Here is a 24099-nt window from a genome sequence, read left to right as displayed (position 1 = left end):
TCTCTTATAACTCCTTGTACTCGTCAACGACCACGCTGGGATGCTTTGGATGCTTGCTTGCCAATGTCTTGATTTGAGAAACCTTCACCTTGGCAACTTCTGGCGCCTGACTGCTGACTGTCAGGAGCACCTGTCGGAGACTCACAAGGTTTTCCATGCCGTACATGGCTTCCGCCATTATAAATTTCAGCTCAAGACTCTCTAGCTTTGGCATTGCTCCTTCCAGAAAGTTCAGAGGCGGCAGCACTGGTGTCACTATCACTAAGCGCAGCAGCTTAAGCTTTTCAAATCCTCCTGCTAGCACAAAGATTTCTCCTCCAGACTCCACTGCATTCTGACGCATAATCTGGAGAGCACTTGTTTTCTTCTTTGTAGAGTTCAGCGTAAAAATGAGAGAGAACAGCTCAGGCAGCTCACTGAGAACCAGCAAGGCACTTGCCGTGAGTGAAGTTATGGACAGCGTTAGCTTCTCAAGGTTGTGCAGACGGCCGATCCAGCCAGGCAGTTGGGACAACTTGCCAGAGAGCCCAAGGCTGTGCAGGTGCTCCGGAGGGGCATGTGAAGCATTGAGCGAGCTGTCGAGGAAGCCGGCGAAATCATCGTCAATAGCCAGAAACTTGAGGGAGCAGCTGCTAAGGTGCTCAATGGCTGACAAAAGTAGAATGTTATCCTCGTCAGTGAAGGCACGAAGTTTGTAAACAGTGAGCTTCTTCAGGTTCGTGAGGTTCTCCAAGGCACGCAATCCCTTGGCCAAGCCTGTACTAGCAACCTTGCATCTGAAACTTTTCTTGCCTTGCCAGTGGCCACAATAACCATCTGCATGCTTGGTGCTGACACTCATAGTCGGTGCGTCCAGTTTTTCTTCTTCCCCATTAGTAGATCCTCTCCTGGCAGCATTAGGAGAGCTTCCACAGATTTCAACCCCAGATAGTGTCTGTAGAGCCATCATCTTAGTGATCTCTTCAGTTAAGGTTAACCCAACCCGCTTGCTCTTGCTGCCAGCAAGTAGATGTGTCATATTTTGTAGCTTCCCAACTGATGGAGGCAACTGCAAGATATTTGTATCCCTTATGTCAAGTACCTGAAGATATTCCAGACTACCTATCTCCTTTGGGATCTTGTTGATGTCTGTCCTTCGCAGGCTTAGGTACTTCAGCTGATGCATATCACATATTTTCTCAAGCTGATTCGTCGAGGATAAATCCTTGCAACTTTCAAGATCCAGCACCTGCAATATCTGAAACTTGGACAGAGTTGAATGAAGAGTTCTAAAACTCCCCACTGCTGTCAGAGAGCGGACATGAGATAGGTTCATCCTCTCCACTGTTTCTTTCTCTTGCCGATCACTCTTTTGGACAGACAGTCGACGCACCTTATACGATGGAAAGGGTGTATGCCAGTGGCCACCAACCACGGTGATGAAATTCTCATCACTTGACTTGACCACCATATACTCAAGAACCATATCATGAACTTGGCAGCTCTTCACCTTGCCATTATTGCTGCTGTTGACCGCTCGGATTAGGTTCCTGCTGATGAGTTCATTAAAGCAGTCCTCAGCAACTTCCTCAGCTGTCTTCCCATGCTTTTCAGCGATGAAGCCTTCAGCAATCCACCTTCTGATTAGACTTTTTCTACTGATCAAACAACCCTTGGGAAACATGCTTAGGTACAATAGGCAAGTCTTAAGGTCAGCAGGCAATTGGTTATAGCAGTGGTTCACTATGTGTGTCACTCCTTCTGTGGAGAGATTTTTTTCCAAGTCTTCGCCTAAATCCTTTCCCACTTGTTCCAGAATTTTCTCCAACCGTTTATTCATATCATTGCCCACTTGGGCCTTATGCTTCTCCAACTCTTCACCTGCATCCTTGTCCACGTGAGCCAAATTGTGGTCTTCTATTCGGGTGGTGTCTAACCCTGACCTCAATTTACTAGCCACGAGCCCAGCTACTAAAATTATGGCCAAAGGCAAACCTCCACATTTCTTCAGAAGAGCTCTTGCATCTTCAGTGGGAACTTTAGGAGCACTCGAGATGATCTGACGGAACAGTTTGTAGGAGTTTTTGTCACTAAGAGGCTTGAGCTCATACACAAGGCCTTGTTGACGGCGGCACGCTTCAGCTACAGATTTGAACCTAGTTGTCACCACTATGCTGTTGCCCCTCTTGCTTTTTGGTAAAGTATCCCTAATGCTTTCCCATGCTGATACGGACCATATGTCATCTACCAATATATGGTACCTGTTACAAGCATTATGTAGAAGTCAATTAGTATTCCAAGTGATTAATATGGCATAAGTATACTTTACAAAATATGCTTATCTAGAACAAAGTAATAAGTACTCTGAAAGATTAACAAGCTTAGTTCACTATTACACAAACACTTTTTAGCAACTTGTCTATTTTTAGGTAGAGGCGGCTCTATCATAATTTGCCTATAAAACTGGTTTCCGAGTGACCCGTCTCTAGAATTTGATTTTTTTAGAGGCAGCTAGGTTTTCTAGCCACCTCTAGAAATACCCTATGTTTTAAGAGGTGGCTGGCAAACCAAACCGTGTCTAATAATGATATTTTTAGAGGTGGTTTGGCTTGTCAACAACCTCTAGAAATAGATGTATTCCTAGAGACGGTTAGAAATTGATTTTTAGAGGCAGTTTGACAATTTGGCCCGCCTCTACAAATAGGTCTAGCTGAATAAAATTATAACTTTTTCAAATCAAATTGGATGAAGACAAACTTTATATCAAAATTAAGTATCAACGAGATCTACAACTTTGTATTTGACAACTTTTCCATCTGACATCTAAGGCCTAAAAATTATGTTTAAGTTTTCATAATTTGAAATTCAACTTTTTTAAGAAAAAATTCAAATGGCCCTGGATAGAGAAACTATCTAAACCAAAATTGCAGTATTCTAATAACTGAGCTGCAACATTATAGTTGACTACTTTTTTATTTAAATTCATTTAGTGCTCGGAAATAACATTGGGTATCGAAATGGATGTTTAAACTGGTTATATATGACTTGTTACATAATTGGAGATCATCATAAGGTGTGCAATAAAAGGAAAAATCGTACAAATTCTCACTATATAACATCCAATCATCCATTTTGTAGTCACAATCATTATTGACATAATAGTAATAGGATCTTATTGACTATTAAATGAAAACGAGATCAAATATACATGAATTATGTGTGCCAGCACTATGTAGACCATGCATTAGGCAAGCTGGGAGTTATAAGCATATTGATTTCCATGAGTTAGGCACCATATAAAGTATTTCCCTTAATGGATCACATAACAATGACACAAATGACCCAAGCTAAATAATATTAATACTCCATGATGTAAGGAAAATGGACCCTTTGGGCCATTAAGTTTGATTTTGGTGTTTGATAAGTAACATGACCATTTGGACTAACAATGTTTGTTAGTATACAAGGTATAATTCAAATGGATGCAAGGTGGATTTGGACTTCGACAAAGTGCTGATCCGGATGACCAACACCTCAAATAAGACATTAGAAGACTTGTTGAAGACCTACAAGACATACTAAAAGTCCAAGATACAAGATGGAATCAAGATGGTCTTGTGTGACCCCAAGCAGGGCACCAGATAAAGCAGCGTCAGAGGCTGTCTGCACGAGGTCTTGAAGGCCCACCGGATTAGTTCGGTGGCTGTGGCTATAGGAGCACCAAATCAAGCTCCAGCACTGTTCCATACTAGGGTTTGGCACCGACTTATTCCGGTGAGTGCTGAATGTGAAGCACCAAATGAAACCGGTGATCACCAGTATTCCAGAGAGGAAAATAGGGCACCGATTGATATGGTGATGGACCCCATACTATACGCCTGTCATGTGCCCAATAATCAGCAACGGCTAGTTTCTAGACACGCACCGGATTAGTCTAGTGGTAGCATCAAAGGAATTCAGTGACTACGTATATGCAGCAACCTGCTGCCCTGCTCCAATGGCTAGTTTCTTTAGGGGCTTATTTGTACCCCCCCATGTACGGCCCTTTGGAGTGCGCTAAAGATATTGGAGTGTTGAACACTCTCGCAAGTGCTCTAGCCACCACACGTGCTTAATAGAAGATTAATGATTAGTATGGGTGCTTTGCGAAGTGTTTAGGCTAGTTAGACACCACATCAGCGTTGGCTCTAGGTTTGGGTTTAATATTTACTGAGGTTTACATACCTCTTGCTCACTCGGTGCTTACATGCACCATTATTTTACTCAAAAGGGCTTGTAGTCTTACGAGACCACACCTACCATGTTTGTGTTGTGGCCGCCACCGTGTACCAAAGGAAACGAGGCCCACGGTTTGTTGGCCAGAAGCTCAATTGTGAGAACGGCGGGGAGTGGTCCAGGAGAGGCCATCTTGAAGACCACTTGAGCGTGGGGAAGGCTCGGGGGCTATCCACGAAGTTACCCGACCTAGAGCTTAGCCCTTGCGAGGGCTTCCTTGCAAGGGTCTCTAACAATGACTAGGAGAAAGCAAGGAGCTTCTCGATACCTCGGTAAAAATACTGGAGTCAACGACGGGAGTTGGTATCTCCACCACTCTTTAGCCTCCGCATTTATATTATGTACTTAGGTTGTGTGCTTTGTATTCCAAGCTTAGTTTGATAGGCTAGTGATAGGATTAGAATCTCGGTTGCATAACTCTTTTGCGGTAGAGATAGGAACACACCTAACAAAACATTAGTTGCACATCTAGATAGTTTGTTTTAATGCATAGGTTTTGACTAGGTGAAAATTAGAGACCATAGTTTTAGAAATACATTTTAAGTTTCTTAATTCAAACCCCTCTTAGTCGTCATGGTCCCTTTGGATGATAAGAATTTTGTAGTTGATTATTAATATATAAGCATTAATAATTTAATTCTAAGCATTCTAATTATTTTTAAGAAAATACATGACCACTCATAGCTACATTACAAAGGAAAATTGACTTAGTAGGTAATGGAGTGCAGACTAAAGTATGATATTGTGCTAACTAAGAATGAAACCTATTATGTTGAAACTAGATTCTTTAATAAATCAAAAGATAGGATCAATAATAAATGGTTCATCAAGCATTAGGGTTTCAACTTTTTACAAATTGCAGCAGGTAAGATCAAAACATCAAATCAAAATCTGAATTCTAAAGCCCTAACACATGGAGAGCAGCAAGAATTAACATGGCCCCAGCTAAGGTTTTAAATAAACATATATCAAAGACACGACGCAAAGAGGGAAATTATCAATGTGATAGAAAACACATAAAGTAGTATTCTCTGTACTGATAAATAAGAGACATTTTTAGGTTGTTAAGACAACAGTTATGTACTTCGGTTGTATTACTTCTATGTATTGAGTTTCGAAATTTTAAAATAATATGATTCCAACTGTCACAAAATTGGTTTCATAAAAGTTTACATCTGCTAGATTTTATAATGATTTTGTAGCAAAATATAGTAGTTAAAATTGTATTAGATAGACACTTGATAGTGTCAATGTATCCAAAACTTCACCTATTTTTAACTGGAGGGTGTAACAGCTAACCAAAGTTAATAGTCTAAAAAAATTACCAAAGTTAATCACAACCAAATAAAAAACAGAGTATCCTTATGTGGACTGCGTTATAGAAAAATAAAATAATATGTAAGAGGGAGAATGCACACAAAGGTGAGCAATTTTATTAGTTATGGGCCCCAATTTCTCCATGACTTTCTAATGCTTCTCCGTGCGAGCAAATTGCAATTACTCATAGAACTCTAAAGGTGCAATTCATTCTAAGCTGGGTGAAGATTAGTCATAGAATCTATATTTATATTTATATCTTTTATAAAACTAATCCCCACTATAAGTTCTATCTTAACATGCAAATCATCCACATCATTTTCCACTAATTATCCACATCATCTCCCACTAAAGCAGTGTTTGGTTCGCACTACAGTAACACAAAACGGAAATAATATTAGTTCAAATCGAATGGCTTGTGGTAACATCTGTAGCTTTAAGTCCATTACATTTGGGTTACCAACGCTTCTACCAAGCAGCACGTAATAGTCATGTCATCCAACTAACTTCCAACTTCTTAATTCAACTAATTTTGATAAAATAGATGTAATAATATGTAGATGATTTAACTCATATATACAACAGTTTGGACCATACGGTGGCTGTCCACATGAAAGAATTTAAATTACCTACCTAAGATATTACTACAAAAGATAATAATCTAGGGTAACCCTAAATTTGCATATAAATGAGCCACTTAAATCACTATGCAAGATAACATTATTTTATATTTACATCTAAACTACCCACTTCTGCTATTATAACTCAAGTTTGCATCTAATAAATCACTCAGCTCATTCCCTTCATTATTAAAAATAAACTAAAAGATTCTTCTAAATACCAACATATTACTACAAAATATTAAATAACCATAAATATTACTGAATACTAATAGCACTATTAATTAATATATAAATTTTGGTGGTCTAGTTTTTTGATATATTTGCTGTGCTGGGGTGCTATTGCGCTCCACAGTTTCTTTTCAAAAAATATATAAAGTTTAATTTAACTAAGTAAATATGCAAGCTGTGTGCCACCATGTAGACGAACTATACATATATGTATGAGCAAAGTATATATTTTTTGATTTACGAAATTCAATATCTAGACCACCAAAACAATTGTATGGCATTCTAGCTAGAAACTAAAAGCGCATTCTAGGATGTTGAATCCATTTTTAAATAAAATACAAAGGAGACTTTTAAGTAAATGGTATGATAAGGAATAGATGTTTCACTTGAAATATAGATAGATAAATTGTAGTGTCTAACAAATCAGAATGTAAAAGCTAAAATATAAGTTGACGACGTTATGACACAAGAGAGCTACAACAAGAAGTTGATATAACTTCGGCTAAGGTTAGCATCTAACCACATATCAAAAATACACAGATGTGCGATCCAAAGGGATTAAAACTATAATATGGATAAAAATATTTGGTAAATCTACCGCAAATATATATAAAGATCTTAAAAATAAAATACCAATATAGGTATTGTGTTTGGAAAAAGAAAAATGAGAGAGCACCTCTTCTCTTTTAGCTGTTCGGCGAGGAGTTTTTTTAGCTCTTCTTCTTTCAATTCCTCAATCCCGTTGATGTCATTCTTGGAAGCCCCATCCTGCTGGTCATGAAATTGTTTGATAAGGCTTCTGAGAACAGTCGGGAGATGGAACTTCTGTGACGCCAAAACCAATGCCCTGCAATCAAACTCGTCTCCAAAGGTGCGGTACAAGGCCATGGCAAGAGTAGTCTTGCCAAGGCCACCAAACCCAACAACGGCAAGGAACCTTGGCTGATGATGATTCTGATTGGTGCTCTGCTGGTTTGCCTCCATAAACCATTCTTTGAGTTCATCCTTGGCGTCCTCGATGCCCACAGGATCCACGGTGCCGATGAGCCCAGGAGGAGGTGCTGGGCGGTCAATTGGGGCATCTGTAGCTCCGTCTGAGCCGCTGTCCACCAGTCTTGCTGGATTCTCCACGCCGTACCTGGTGCGCCGCTCGCTGACGTGCTGCGCCCGGGCCTTGAGATTGCCGATCTGAGTGACGATGCAGTGGCGCGCGTACAGCGTGGTGAGCAGGTACCACGTCTGCTTGATGGAGGCCAGTCTGCCGCTCCCACGGGGCTCGCGGCCCAGGCGGTGGCGCAACTTGTCCACGCAGTCCTCGATGTCGTAGGCCACCTCCCGGACCTGCTTCATCCAGTCCTGCCGCTGCTCATCATGCTTGGCCTCCTGTTTAAGCCTGTTGAGGAAGGCCTGCATGCTGGCCAGCTCGTCGTTGATGTACTGGATGTCGTCGCTGACGCCTCCGATCAGGGTGTACTCCTGGGCTAGGAGGCTCCCAAGTTTGCTGACGAGGGATTTCACGGCGTCGTTGGAAGCGCCGACGACGAGATCCATGGCCGGCCTCGCTCTTAGCTACTTGGTACTCGCCCGTCGATGCAGCTACTGGAGGTTCATAAGCTTTTGTGGTTGCTCCAAGGAAGCAAATGGATGCAATGCTAAGCTGCTAGCTAGATTTCGTTTTCTTCTAATAATATAGTGCTTTATCTTTCTGATAATCATATGCTAGAAGCTTTGGAGTTTGGACACACAAATATAAATATTCATTAGAAGAGGATGGCCTGGCTTTGCGTGAAACAGGAGGGTACTCATGTGAGTAAAGTACCCAGAGAATCCATGGAGGATTGGAGTTGAGGTACACGAATGGACTTTGATGAAGATGGCGTGCCGTGCGGCATGGGTAACGAATCAACGGTGTGGAGAACGTTCCAGGCTACCAGATGCGCCACTGGATTTCGATAATCCATAGTCTAAATGGATTCTGCTTTGAATACATTTTGATCAGGTTTGTTTGGATTGGATATCCCTGTATATTAAAATTAGGGTTTTTTTTTATCCGGCCATTACAATTCTTGAACTTTGGAGATCTGCCATTACAATTCTCCAATTCTGAAACTTGCCATTATAATTCTTCTTCTACTTGATCCTTGCCATTTTCCACGTCTTCCGAATGCCTAGGCCCACTGTCAGATCGTATACGTGTACGCATCTTCCAAACACCCCTGCTTCTTAATTATCTCGCTCCGCTCGCTAACATGTGGGCCACACATGTCAGCTTCTCCTTCAACCTCCAGAATACACTGTCTTTTACCCCCCGAGGTCCTATCTGGCTCTCTCTCTCTCACTTCAACGCAGGAGTAGAGGAGGTGGATTCTGGCCGGCGGTGGTGCTCACCGGCGTGGGCGCGGGCGAGGGGCGCGGGAGCAACGGCGGGACCGGACACACTACTGGGTGGCCGCAGCCCGGCTCGTAGAGGCCCCAGCCGAGCAGGCCAAGGCAGCCAGCGGTGGGTGTAGCCGCGACACGGTGCTCGCGGTGCTCCGGCGGTGGGCAGGATGGCCGAGGGCGCGCTGGTGGAGGAAGCAAATGGGGAAGGTGGCGGTGGGGTCCATTCGTCCATAGGAGGCCGCGGCATGATAGCAGCACAAGGGATGGAGGGAAACATGACGGATGTGGTGGTGGTGGGTGCAGCGGCTAACAACGGCGACGAGCTCGGATTTGAGCTCGCGGCTATGGTGCCCGCACGCGGCAGCGGCACGGGGCTCCACTTGAGGGCGCGAGGGTGGGTGTAACGATCCATGATTTCCACGAAGGGAAATCCACATATACGAATTATAATTTGATAGTCCTAGGAGATGACGCCATGACATTATCAGATAACAGCTAATATCACAGTTCATACATCAAATACCTGTCTTAGAAGTACAATAGAAAGGTTTAATTATTTATTATTACATCGCCACTTGGTGGAATCATCAGTGTCATAGCATCCAAAACAACATCAGAGTAGGCGGAGCATCTAGCGGGCGAAAGCGTCTTCTCGATCGGCAAACTCGAGCAAAGAATGAACACCTCTAATCCTCTCATTTATCGGCTTGGTCGTCGTACTCAACACCTGCCAAATAACTTTCAGTAGGATTTGTACTGGCCACTGGCTCCCACCCTATGCTTTGCATTGCTTTGTAGTAAGTGGAATGCAAGGGTAGAGCAAAAGAACCTATTTTGTGGCTGTAGTCTTCCTATACGTAGTTCATCAATATTTCATAATTAATTATTTCACAAGTTTTAACCCATCTCATCCACACATCCATCCCATCCACACATCTCACCACATTCTCGCTCTCTAGGCGACAATGATGACTCTCTCTCGTACCTTGCCTCATCGGCCCACACCGAAATCCAATCCAAACCCAAGGGGGAAGAAGAAGGACTCCTCTCTCTAGTCAAGTGAAACAGTAACATAGGAAAGGTCCATAGCCCTAAAAGAACGACTATGTATCAATCGATCAACCAGAAACTCTGCAGAGGTTTACACTATCCACAAGATCACCATCATCGGCAGTGCCCCGCCTAGGCCGATTCCGGATTGCTTTTTAAACTAGAACGATACCACCCTGCAATTCAGCCCTGAGGCACCCTGGAGTCCACCGGCACACCGATACTGTGAAACGCAATGCCAGGCCGCCAAGGTCACTATGCATCTGAGGAGGATCGGGTCCAAATGGCCTCACCGCCGTAAACTATCAACTACAACCTAGCAGTAGTGGCATCGCCCAGGTTAGTCCACATCCATCTCCCACCCATTCAAAGCGAGTGCTGTGTAATGGTTCCTATGAACCGGTGCCCAGAACATATAAGTCCTTAGGATGACCAAACAAGACATCTTCTCATAGGCTATTAATGCCTCATGCTTCAATAGCACCTCTATTCTTGGGATTCACCAAACGAAGACACTCCTCTCTAGAATCTATACCACTAACCAGTACCCGCCATAGGTACGACTCTCATGGGGCACTCAGGTCGCACCTGTTTGGCAAGACTTGCCCCAAAGGCTCCTCATAGAATCCTGTTCGATCGACGCGACCCTCACCACACACACTCAAGACACACACTAAGATCTCCCCATGTTATTATCACATTATTGCCACTCACAAACAATCCTTCACCATGCATCACATCACATGTATAATGCATAGTAGAAGCAAGTCGCAAGTATATAAGCGAGCATCTATCCCTAACAGCAGGTGTGCAGGGGTAAAGGTTGCGTCAAGGTAATGGCTTCAAGCAATTCTACCATGCAACCTATCACAGATCATTGCATAAAAGTCAAGCACTAGCAGCTATATAATTGCATGTCTAATAGGATTCTACGAGGTTGGGTGGGACATGGCACCTGCTGACTGGTCATCTCTAAGCTCCTCCATGTGCTCGCAGTCGTCCTCCTCAAAGTCCTGCTCCTCCAGGGCTGTTAAACGAGACATATAGTCGCGATAAGCTACTCCTATAGATATTCACAAAGAAGCAACAGAAAACCAAAAGATCCAAATGCACTCAAACATAGGCCTATGACGTAGAGCTTATTTTTAGGAAAATTTAGGATTTGGTTTCATATTTTTCTGGGGTCGGATGGATTTAATATGATTTTTCTAAGGTTTATTCAATTTCTAAATAAACAAAAAAGGCAAAAGCTCACATGGTAGCTTCCTATTGGTTGGTGTGCGCACGATCACTGATAGGTGGGGCCAGGTCAACGGTCAACGTTGACTGGGCCAGTCTGGGCCAGGCCAGCCCAGACACATGTTAGGCGCTCAAGGTGTCCACGTGGCAGTGTGGCTTCTACTAGGCTGGGTCCATGCAGGCTGGGTCCTGGTGGACCAAGTCCACCAGGGTGCAGGTGCGTGCGATGCATGGTGCACCAGCTGCACACATGAAGGAGCAAGGGAGCGGCGCTCGGCTGCTCCTCCGCCACGCTCTCGCCGGTGGCGAGCTCGCGCGTTTGGGCGCTGTGGTGGCCCGGCGAGGTAGCTGCGGCCTCCTAGGGCATCACGGGACTCTGATGAACACAGCAAGGGCCCAAAGGAGGCTCCTTTAGGCTCAGCATGGCCAGCCATGGCGACGAGATGGCATGACGATGATGGTGGTGCACGGCTAAGTGCCAATCATGGCTCTAGCGGGTTCCTACAGCTTCCTAGGGCTTCGACGGGCATGGCAGGGCCAAAAGGGTAGGGTTTTAGGGTTTAGGCGAGGCCGGCCATGGCCTTGACGACGATGGTAGGTCGCGGCGGAGCGGCTACGCTCATGACTAGAGCCCAAGGCAGTTCCTTTCACTCGATTGAGGTCACAAGTGAGCAAAACGACTCACCGCCGGCGACCAAAAGGAATGGCAGAGTCCGCACCATGGCCATGTGCACGGCAGAGCTCCAGCGAGCGTCCGGCAATGACGAAAGGGGTCAAGGCAGGGCTTTTCGCTCAACTAGCTACGGTACAGGGTGCACGGGGTAAACTTTTTATTCAGCTACTAGTGCAGATAGCTTTTTTACCTGTCCTACAGTAGTGTTCAGTATTTAGATTTTTTGAGCTACTAGCATGTGTTTTGAGATAGCTTTTTGTTAGACTACTGCAGCTGTGCAACTGTCCTGTAGATGGCTTTTTTTGAACTATTAGCATGTATTTCTCAGACTATGCAGCTGTGCAACTGTCCTGCAGATAGCTTTTTTTGAACTATTGAAATAAACTTTTTATTTCAATATGTGTTCTGTACAGTAGTAGCTTTCCAGCTACTACTATCCTTTTCTGCTAATATTTTTGGGACATTCATGTGACTTGAGTTTATTTATCCACATGAAACAGAAAGCATTGCAACAGGTGAATTAAATTTGACATCAACAGAGCCACTTGAGCTGCACCCACCGTCTTCCACTCAACATGTCAATGCCAGTGACATAGATGCTCCAGATAGCAGCATGAACCCTTTCTCTGCAAGTATGGATGATCATAGGGCATCAAGTGAACCTATAGACCTCACTGGAGCAGAACCAGCTTCCTCTGCTTGTTCGGGACAAAAGGGATCAGGAAGTGGGGAAAAGCGAAGCATTGCTGGAGTTCTACAAGGCTATTTGGACCACAAGATAAAGCAAAGCAAAACTTTTGTGGAATCACTAGATGAAACAAGTAAAGGTGACTATTCTATCAAGAAGTGTATGGATCTTCTGGAATCCATGGAAGAGCTCTCAGATGAAGAGAAGGCGCAAGCAATAAGCGTCATGAAGTGTGAGGTGAACAGAGAAATTTTTATCAACTTCACAAACCCAAGAGTTCGCCTATTGTGGATCAAGGGTGAGATTGCTCCAAAGGTAAGTTTACTGTTCTTGTGACTACCTACCTTACTAGTACTACCCCTTGTGTAAGAAGTTTACGGTACTATGTGAAGTACATGGCCTTGTAAAATTTATTTATGAAATCTGATCTTCTGCCAGTGCCTAGTGCTACAATTGACTGTTGGAGTTTCTGTGTGTTTTACCGTGCCTTTGACTAAAACTGAAAACCCAAATGCCTAATTTTACAGTACTCTGTAAAGCAGGAAGCTTTTCATTAATTTGGCTGTACAAGCAAAGTTTCTAATCTAGTGTGCATGTAGAAGAATGATACTTTTGGCTATATGATAAAAAAAGTTATCCTTTGCAAATCCTTGTTCTCGAGACATGAAATTTGTCAATAAAAACGAGCATCTCCATTAGCTTGGGTTTACATTGCACTATTTTATAAATATTACATTGCATCGACTAATAGTGATTTTTCTCCATCCAATTGCAGGGCTGATTCTATATGCTCTAGCTTGTTGATGCTAGATGTGAGGGATAGATTGTAGTGCAGTTGTGCCAAGACAGTTGTTAATTCTCTCTGGTTATGCAGTAAGAATAGTGTAATATGTACTTTTGTCGTAAACCTATGGACTCTTGTATGTTTTCTTGGGTTGCTTAACACACTCATCTAAAGCCAATGGTGATGACCAGCTGTCAGATGAACCTGTGGACTCTTGTGTAAGATCGAAGTTCATCTGTTTGTTTACCCTATGAGATGAATAATGTATGCTTTGAATTAGTGTAATTGATCTTCTTTTATCCAATTCGTGTATCATACTATTGAAAGATTATTCATGGCACTGATTTTCAATTTTCCAATCGCATTTTTGAAATCTTCATTTTTTTCTGATTTTTTTGAATATTTTTTGCCTGGCCGAGATTTGTATCCCGGTGGTTCTCAAACGGTGGCCGATAATTTTTCCCCCAAGGGAATTCCGTCTCCTTGGGGGCAGGGGTGGCAGGTGCAGTGGAGAATTCCCCTTGAGGACTCAAACCCATGTGGTTTTAGGGACCCTGCATCCAAAGGAGCCCTAATTGATTTTGGTGTGTGTTCACGAACAGAACGCGATGACATGCAGCAGAACCATATGCTACTACCTCCTAGCTACAAGCATTGTTGCTTTGCTTCCAGTGTACGTGCTCCGTTTGATTTGGTTCCAAAACTTGCGTGCCCTTACCGGCGGATACCCTTTAATTTTTCCCAGAGTCACATGCTAAAGTGCAAACGGCGAGTAAGCAATCTGGTCAAAACTGCGTCAAAAGCAAGCAAAGAATATGCATGCCACAGTCTGGCGATGCAGCTCCTTTCTCGCCTCCCCATTCATCCACGAGGGGCTTTATTCCACAGCCATACCAAAGCACATCACCAAAGTACGTGTTGCGAGGAAATTAAGTACATCCACAACAAGCGACTTTATTCCACTGCCTTGAATCATGTATGTGAAAGTACGTACTTCATCAAACAGTTGCGAGGAAATTAAAGAAACATCCGCAAGCAACGGACTATTTATTCCATTCCCACATCTGCTTGCAATGCATTCTCTCTTATATGGAACTTTATCTTTGCCAACAAGCCACGCCATTCAATCTCTCTCTATTCTTTTAATATAATATTAATAATCTGTATCCGCATGTGATGTGATCCAACCTTCAGCAAATTATTGACCGTTAGTCGAGGTGGTCAGGTCATACCTAGCTATAGTTGGCCACAAAGGCCCACGACCAGTCGGCATGGAGTTTTAGCCTGGCCAGGCACGGCTCGGTCTGGTGGCCGTCAAGCCTAGGGTTGGGCGAAAAGCTCGCAGTTCGGTAGCTCGCTCAACTCGGCTCATTAGTGGCTCAGCTTGGCTCATTTATATTTTTCAATGAGCTGAGCCAATATTTTAGCTCGTGTAGTTAATGAGCTAGCTCGTGAGCCTGCTGGAGCTGGCTCGCGAGCCTAACGAGCCAAAGCTATTGGCCTTAAACTTATATTAGTTTATGTATTATATTATGTCTTACACTTTGCATTGATTGATGGTTGGACCTAGACCCTGTGAGCTGGGATTATTATAACACTATCAGAATGGGACCCGACGAGGATGAGTCCCGTTCGAATTGAGATGCGTCATCAGCATTGTGATCAAGCAACCTAACGCGGAGAGCCTAGCTAGGCGCTGGCTTCTATGGGATACGATAGTCATTCTGTTATATTTTTCTTGTAACAACTAGGAAACATATCTGTAAACCGATCGCCATTTATGTAAACCTATCCCCCGGTGTATATAAGGTGGGTAGGGAGCTCCCAATTGGTACTCTCTACAATTCTCAGCAACCCTTTATAACTTGAGCATAAAAGAGTAAGAGATCTAATCCAAACTGGACGTTGGAAAACACATATCTGAACCAGTATAAATTTGGGTCTCAACTGGTAGGCATGACTTGGCTTGAGCCCTTGCTCCCATCGGCCATATATACGCCCCGTGACCCACCTGGCTCCCTCACTCAGTCCCCTTCCTCTCCCCCTCCGCACATAACCGTAGCATATATCACTTGAAAGGATCTAGATGGCTAGAGAAGGGGTGGGGCAGGTGGTTGAATAGCCTATAAAAATTCTCCTACAAATCACAACATGTACCATTGCTAGGGGCGGTTTCCATAAATGAATGACCCCTAGAAATAGAATTTCTTGGGATGGAGGTCTTTATCGAACGTCTCTATAGAAGAACCAGATTATCAGGAACGGTTGTGTTAAGAGAACCGTGTCTGAAATATATTTACATGACGATCCTCCTAGACCGGTCCTAAGAATAACCCCTCCAAGTACCCTTCTTCCTCCTTGCACCTGTAGTTGGTCATGTGTGACTGTAGCTGTTCATGCCATTGTTGAGCTCACTTGGAAGCGAAAAATTGCAAAAAAAAAATAGAGGGGAGATTTTGCCCTTTGAACCTTTTAAGAAGTTGGGTTTGAGAGGTGAATTTGTGCCATCCCAAAAATCTTTTCAAATTTTATCTATACATTTCTTTCACTAATTTTTGTTATGTAGATCTAGATCTTGAGAGACATGATGTTTGCTATCTTTTTATTTTGCTAGCAATTTAGATTGATTTTTTTGTCCAACTTACTTGGCTCATGTCAACTCTAGTTAATTTGTATATTTACTTTGTCATTTTTGGTTCACAACTTTTTCAAGACCATTTTTTAAGCTCTAGGTCTAGGCCTTTGGTCTAGAATAATATTTATACCAAAAAATTTGTCAATTCCTTCACTAGTTATATGCGAATAATATCTTGATGCAAATATACCTTTTCTCTTCACCGTATATGGATAGGTCATGGATGTACATGAAGTGAAGACATGAAGCCTCTTACATAAAAGATGTGAATGGTTTTATTGAAGCCGAAAGACATGCTTTGATTAAGTCGACAAAGGATATATATATTGTCATTTTTGGTTCACACGTACTATGAGAGCATGGTATGTTCTCACCATGCTCTATGCATGCCACTACATCGCCGCTGAGAATTTCATCACTATGGTTGGTTGCCACTGGCATACAATAAAATCAAATGATGAGAATTTCATCCTATAAGGTGCATCGACTCTGTGTCGTAAAGAGTGATCCTCAATAGAAAGAAACAGTAGAGAGGATGAAGCTTTCACATATCCATCCTCTGATGGCACTGTGGAGTTTTCAAACTCTTCATTCTACTCTTTCTAAGTTTCAGATATTGCAGGTGCTAGATCTTGAAAGTTGCAAGGATTTATCCTTCAAGAATCAATGTGTCGAGAAAATATGTGACATGCATCAGCTGAAGTACCTAAGCCTATGAAGGGCAGACATCGAGAAGGTCCCAAAGGAGATAGGTAGGCTGGAATACCTTCAGGTGCTTGACATGAGGGATACAAACATCTTGACGTTGCCTCCATTATTGAGAAGCTTGGCTCATCTACTTGTCGGCTGCAAGAGCAAGCGGGTTGGGTTGACATTAATTGAACGTATCACAAAGTTGACGGCTCTACAAACAATATGTGGGGTTGAAATATGTGGATGCTCTCCTAATGCATCAAGGTGCAGGGGAAAGCAGGGTTTAAGAAACTTAAAAAGAAAGTAGCATAGCACAAAAGTAGGGTTTACGAAACATAAAAAGAGCACTACAACATTAAAGAGGCACTAGCAAAACATTTTTACACAGGTGGGCCGGGAAACCGCCTCTACCAAAATGGCATTATAAATCAGGATTTCCACAAGGGGGTTGAATGCAAACCTCCTAGCACAACGAGCCTTCCGCAGAGCCACAGAGGCCCGCTGAGCTTGTCGCGGATGCCCTCCTAGCCCGTGCGTGGAGGTCACTTTAGAGATCGCCATTGGACTCTACCACACCGCGCCATAGCCACTAAGCTCGCTCCTACCTCTGCCACTGATCTACATGCCACTGAGCCCACTCCTGCCTCTACCACCAGATCCGATTGCCGCTAAGTGTGCTCCTGTTGGCACCGCTAGATCTGCTTACACCAATAAATCCACTTCACCATGACAAGAATGAGGAGGGAGTGAGGAAGATGGAGATGAGAGGAAGAGAGGGAGGGGGAGATGATGTTGTACCTCATCAAACTTGTGGTGCAAGGATAGTTCTTCCTCCATCCACCTTGTCGTCTCCCTACCACGTCGTTGCTTGATAGCAGTGGCTAGTGGGAGCATGTGCTGCCCTCCCTCCTTATCGTTAGCTTGAGATCAGCTAAGGCAGCGATGTCTAGGTGCTACACTGTCATCCCCGCCTCCTTGTCCCCACCTTGCCGCCGATAGAAGGCATTGGGAGCATGCATCATCCACCTTCCTCGATGGTGTTGGCCATCCCCGACATGAGCTCAAGATCCGGCAAGGGCTAAAGTGCCCAAGTGTGTTCAGGAGGACAAAGGGGAGGAGACTGAAGGATGGGGTTCACGGTGTGGGAGGCATCGACTGGCTCACAACATGGGAAGTGGGAGACACTACTATAGAATAGCACTTCACTGCTGGCCTCATCGCTGCCGGAATTAGGAGAACCGACAGTGTTGATCCTTCACTGCCGGTTCTTGGCTCTAAAAACCAGAAATTGATTTGGGATGTGACCAAACTGGCAGTGATGACAACTATCACTGCCGGTTTGTGTCTCTAACCGGCAGTGGCTTGACGGCCACATATCACTGCCGGTTCAAGCCAAGAGCCAACAGTGATTGGGTTCTATCACTGTCGGTTGTAGCTAAGAACCGAAGGTGATAAGCCTACAGCATAAAAATGCTACAGTCGTCCTCTCCTTCCTCCTCTCTTCCATCCCGAGAACAGAGGCGTGCGTTTGGGCCCTTCCTTCTATTGTTGCGGCTGCTCTTCACCATGAAGCTAACACTTGGATTTTGAAGAATGGCTTGATCTTTTTGCTTTAAGGTTAGTAACAAACATCCACTCCTTTGATTTTGTTGCTTAATTAGCTTTGTTTTAATGGCTACATTGCTTGATTCTTATTCTAGTTCTTTCTTCATTCTAGAGAGCACTTTTCCAATTGGACATTTGTGCAAGGCTCAAATTGTGGTGAATCCATCACCCAAAAGGTTGGTGTCTATGAACACATTTAAATTCCTAGCTAATTATTCCATGGGGGTCAAGATCATCATTGTTAGTATGTGAGGCTATAATTAGTTCTTAGAAGTAGAGTATATTCTTTTACAATTTGTTGAGAAAATTAATCTATGTGTCACATAACAACGTATTGTTTGGAGCTACATTGTTGTTCATGATCATGTCTCTAATTTTAGACTTTTTTTAAAAAAAATTAGTGTCTCCATTTTTATGTAGCATGGAGTAGAATAATTGTTCTTCATTATTGTGCAATAATTTTTTTATGGGGCTGTGTTTTTTAATTTATATTTGAAAATAAGTGTCTCCATTTTTATGTGGCATGGAGTAGAAGAGTTGTTCTTCATTATTGTGCAATAATTATTTTTTACTATAATTTTTAATTTACAGGGCCGAGGCTACTAATTTCAATTTTTTAATAATTAGTGTATAATAATATTTTCTAAAAATGGTACTTTTGAGCTACAATTGTTGTTCATGAAGCTCGATTTCTTATTAATTCTTTGTAATTACTGTCTCAATGTTTTTTTGTGCTGAGATGGATCAAGAGTGGATACATCTGTCCTGAACGGACAAGCAGTACATGCATGGCATCAGCCAGTTTATCACCGATGTCAAAGCCCATGCTAGGAATGGGAACCCTGTCTTCTGCCCATGCAAAGATTGCAAGAATCAAAGAAACTTTCATCAAATTGAGTCTATACGATCGCACTTGATTACCAGGAAGTTCATGCCAAACTATACAATATGGACTATACATGGCGAGGTTGGTGTGAATGTTTCGTAGGAAAATGATGATGATGTGGACATACCTGACGTAGCCATCCACGATGCTGACGAGGAACCCGGTGTCAATATGGAACCTATGGCCATAGTTAATAATGTGTTTAGGAACACGCTAGCTGATGACACCAAGGATAATGATGGCATTTCTCAGCTGCTACGTAATGTAGAGACCGGATGTCTTAGTGAAAGACAGCTAAGAAAGCTAGAGAAAATAAGACAAGATGGCAAAACACCATTGTATAAGAATTGTCCAATGAGCAAACTAGAAGCCGACATCATGCTGTTAGAGTTCAAATCGACAAACGGGTTGAGCGATAAATGCTTTGATCAGTTGTTAGGTATAATATGGAAAATGCTCCCAGAAAAAAACGAGTTGCCAGAAAAGACATACTTAGCCAAACAAATGATGTGCCCCATCGGCCTCGAGGTTGAAAAAATCCACGCGTGTTCCAATGATTGCATATTGTACCATGGAGCAAAATACAAAGACTTGGACAAGTGCCCCAAGTGTGAAGCTCCACGGTACAAGAAAGAGCCGTCAGATGAGGGTACCAAGACCAGAGGAGGTCCCGTAAAGGTCGTTTGGTATTTCCCAATAGCTCCTCGGGTGCATAGGCTGTTTGCATGTGCAAAGTCAGCCAAACTGTTACGCTGGCATGGCGAAGCGCGTAAGAAAGATACAATGATGAGGCACCCTGCCGATGGGTATGACTGGAGGACTATCAATACTATGTTGTATAAGAACATCGGTGGAGAGGTAAGGCACCTTTAGTTTGCTTTGAGCACAGATGGGATGAATTCTTTCGACCAGGTTAGAAGCAATTATAGCACCTGGCCAGTGACGCTCTGTGTGGGGCCTTAATTTGTGTATACATGCTTGCCAAAAAAATTCAAGCCATTTCGACATAAGCGGAGTATACATGCTTCACAAAAGTACATGAGCCATTTCATCGAACCATGACTATACACATAGGTTATCAAGGTTTCTGGGGTTCATATGCATTCCGGTGTCATATTGGTCTCAAACTTTTTCTTAGGCTTCCACATGCCATGGGAGAAGTAAACCCCAAGTTTGGGATTTCCTGGAGATGATTTGCTACTTTCTGAGGTTTAATTGAATTTCCGCACGACGTCACCGATTAATTATAGGTTGAACGGAGTCTACCCACGAAAAGATCTGGAATGGTGCCAAACTTTTACACAGACTCTTATGTGCCCTAGGGATAAGAATTTTGTGGAGGTCGATGAAAAAATCTATTGGGTCCAAGATCAAATTCACCCTCTTTTATCTCATTCGGCACACAGAAAAATACAATAAATAAAAAAACTGATCAGAAAAACCTAAGATCCTGTGTGGGGTCTTAATTTGGGTGTACATGCTTACCAAAAAAAATTGAAGCCATTTCGACATAGGAGTACACATGCTTCTATTTATTCAGTATATAAAAGGAATTATATATATATATATAAACATCACTGTCGGTTTCAAAAAACCAGCAGTGATGTTAAGAAACCGACAGTGATGCTGGTTATCACTGTCGATTCATTTTGAAAACCGGCAGCGATTTATAAAAAATTTTAAAAAAATATGCCAGCCCTCGGTTCGAGCTCGGGTTTCGGAGACCAGAGTTCTGAGTTTTAACCGCTACGCTAGTATATGAGATGTGTCAAGGCTGATTTTCTTTTTTCTTTTTGACCTTTTAGAGCGCTTAATAATTTATAAAATTAAACTAAAAAAATTAGGCCGCCTGGGACTCGAACACGGGTCTCAGGGGCTATATTGCGCGGTCTTAACCGTTGAGTCAGTCGAAGGATTTCAAAAGAAAGTGAAAAGAAACGCTACTTAACCCGTAACCACTGCACCCCCATCACTATCGGGTCTAGGCATGGCCCGGCAGTGAAGTTGCCTCATCACTGTCGGTTTAGACCTTGCAACCGGCAGTGACGAACCATTGGGATAAAAGCAAGGCGCGGGGTGAAAATTTTCAAAGTCATTTCAACCCCGCGCCAACCCCTCCCCCATGTCACCAGAGCACCACCCCATGCCGACAAGCACCACCGCCCCCGCACACCCATCCACTGCCCCCCGCATCGCCGTTCCTAGCCCCACGCTCCTCTTCTTCGACGCCGATGCCTGTGCGTCCCCTCAATGCATCCCCATTAGTCCCGCGCCAGCGCCCGTGATGCCGTCCACCACCCCATGCTGGAGCACCACGCCATCCGTGCCCTTGTTCCTCATCCACGACGTCAGCCGTGCCCCTCCTCCTCCATGCCTACACTCCCACCACCGAGGCCTTTAGGAGCTGCTTCCCCACTCCCATGGTGAGTGCGTGGCTCACTGGCCTCTATGTGTTTGATGAAATGCCCCACGGTGAGTGCGTGGCGGCGGCGGCCAAGATTTGGTAGGTCCTCTCCTGCATTGACTCGTGATCCGTGTGGCATTTGGCGTGTTGGGGCCAATGGGACTTTTGGGGTGGGCATTGGGAGGTTTTCAAGGAAAAATGATAGTATCATGGTTTACTAGTGTGGAACTGAGCATGCCAGTGTGATCTGTTTATCTGTACCGCTGACCTCAGTGTACATCATCCTAATTTTGGCAATGTCACTCTCATTGCTATTTTTTATTAGCTCTGTCATTAAGCTTGACCACCAATTGTCCTCTAATGATGAGGACGACTACGAGTCTTCGCCCACCCGCAATGATCACTCACCATCTACCAACAGAGATCACTCTCCTCCTCATCCCTTGCCATCACCACCAAGAAGACAGAGGTCTCCTTCTATTCCTCCTTGTTCGACTCCATCTTCATCAGCCCTAAGAAAAGAGAAGACTCCTCCTCCATCTTCATCAGCCCCGGGGAAAACATAATTCTCATCGTCATCCTCCTCCTCCTCCACCTCAGCCCAAAACAAGATCAAAGACATCCTCGCAGTCGCAGAAAAGGTCCTTTGATTCAGTCGCTAATGCTCCCAAAGTGGACCAACAAAAAAACAAAAGGCCGTTCAGTGGCAGCGTTACAAACTTGATGAAAGAAAAATTTACATCACACATCTCGAAGGAAGATTGTGTTAGTTTCTTCCATATCTGTGCCTCACTGCCTCAGTGTTTGTTGAAGTCCAAATCTGAAAGGCAAACACAGAATAAGTATGCTACAATAAGAGACGAAGAAATACACAATGAAGATTTATGGAAGATACAGAAGTACGTCAAAGACAACCCCGAATTAACCATGGAAGAGGCCGCGAACATCTATTATGATGTATAAGGGACAGGAACACCGGCAATGAAGTATGAAAGGGGCAATCTTTTGGTTCCCGATGACGAGTACAAAAATTTGACAACATATATGCGCCATTTGCATGAATATTACATGGCTAAAGCAAGAGAGACGGAGGACTTTGGTTTTGAGGTTATTTTTCGTTCGCCACATGTTTTTCATTATCTTGAAGAAGAGAAGTTCGATGTCGAGTGGGAGTGCTTGTTCCAGCTATACTAGAAACGCTCTCTCGATTCACAAATGTTGACGTTGTGGACTATATAAGTACCCTGCACGCACGATATTACAATTAATTACTCTCTCGAGACACAAATTGTTAACTTTTGAGCACTTCCCATGATTTTATGTAGGTATATAGCAAAATTTTGCATACTAAAAAGCAAATAGGATAACATAGGCTTCTTGGACCCCGGGCGAGTCAATGAGAAGATATGTTTAGGCCTCCATGGATGTGACGTGGAAGACCTGAAAGAGAGATTGATTGATGTTTTCAATGAATTCAAGATGAAGAACAAAACCCACATACTTCTAGCCTACAACTGCAAGTATGTGTTCTTGGCTTTTAATTTTATGCTTTTTTCGTTAAGATTATTCGATAATTAGGATTCTGTGATTGCAGCAACCATTTCGTCTTCATTTGTGTCAATCTTGCTAAAAATCTGATCGAGGTGTGGGACTCGAAGAAAAAACCATTTCATCATCTGGATGCACCGGTGGCGGTGCTGAATTAGTAAGCCATCCTAATAACATATTATTTTTTAATCACACATACCGCTTTTTAATGTTTCTCCTTTTAATGTTGCATAGTATCCGAAGAAGACATATCAGTGGGACGCAGGTCCCATTCAAGGTTGTTGAAATGGAGGGGAAGTACCTAAAACAGCCGGCCGGACACAATGAATGTGGGTTTTATGTAATGTGGGCAATGCTTCGCTACATCGGCGGGAAATCGGAAGAAACAGATAAGTTGGTGTGTATAATCCCGATTTCATTTATGTCTGTTAATAATTCAACAAAATGATTTACTGATTCCTCTTTGGATATCATCTTTTTTGAACGATTGCGCAAGAAATATAACCACGAAAGGCTGTTAGACATGGAGATCGTCGCACTGCAATCGGAGCTGGCAAAATTCATCTTAGCCGAGGTATTAGAAAAAGATGGAGTATTTTCCATTGCACAATCCGTGAAGTTCAAGGACCAGTATGGCCCAGAGCGGCTCGCTAAATTATTGTATGAAGTCCGAGAAGCATGCTTCATCTTATCGAATAATTTCTTTTTTATTTTGAGGGATCAAGATCTTGATAAGAACATTTGAACTGTAACCTTTGTAATGTTTAATATTGATGGATCTGTCGTCTATGTAGCATATATAAAGCGAAACCCGATTCCACGAAAAAATATAAATTAAAATAAATTATAAAACAATAAAATGCAAACGGGTCATCACTGCCGCTTAGCAACAAACCGGCAGTGATGGCCAAGATGGCACTGCCAGCTTGAGCCACAAACCGGCAGCGTTGGCTTAAACATCACTGTCGGGTCTTGTCCCAAACCGGCAGTGCTGGTTATGACAACACTGCCGGCTAAAGACACAAACCGATAGTGATGTTCGAGGTTACACTGCCGGGCGGTCTCATGAACCGGCAGTGTTGGTTGAACT

At 43.3% G+C, this 24099-nt stretch overlaps 1 protein-coding gene across 1 annotated transcript; it reads right to left on the bottom strand.

Moving 5' to 3' along the window:
• Nucleotides 1-4: 4 nt before the first annotated feature.
• LOC136486991 (disease resistance protein Pik-2-like) lies at nt 5-8078 on the bottom strand. Its single transcript, XM_066484094.1, has 2 exons — nt 7099-8078; nt 5-2240 (listed from the first exon to the last, which is right to left on the bottom strand). Exons 1-2 carry the CDS (start codon nt 7971-7973, stop codon nt 5-7), a joined length of 3111 nt encoding a protein of 1036 aa, XP_066340191.1. The 5' UTR covers nt 7974-8078.
• Nucleotides 8079-24099: the final 16021 nt, after the last annotated feature.

The sequence above is a fragment of the Miscanthus floridulus genome, chromosome 10, assembly GCF_019320115.1.
Source record: "Miscanthus floridulus cultivar M001 chromosome 10, ASM1932011v1, whole genome shotgun sequence".
Lineage (NCBI taxonomy): Eukaryota > Viridiplantae > Streptophyta > Magnoliopsida > Poales > Poaceae > Miscanthus > Miscanthus floridulus.
This window is presented reverse-complemented; position numbering and strand designations above follow the sequence as displayed.

What these genes read in the sequence shown, in the direction of transcription:
- LOC136486991 (XM_066484094.1), bottom strand. Translation starts at nt 7,973, where the DNA reads ATGGATCTCGTCGTCGGCGCTTCCAACGACGCCGTGAAATCCCTCGTC. An exon ending in GAACAGCTAAAAGAGAAGAG is followed by an intron (nt 2,241 to 7,098) that starts GTGCTCTCTCAT and finishes TGCTTGTAACAG; the next exon opens with GTACCATATATTGGTAGATG.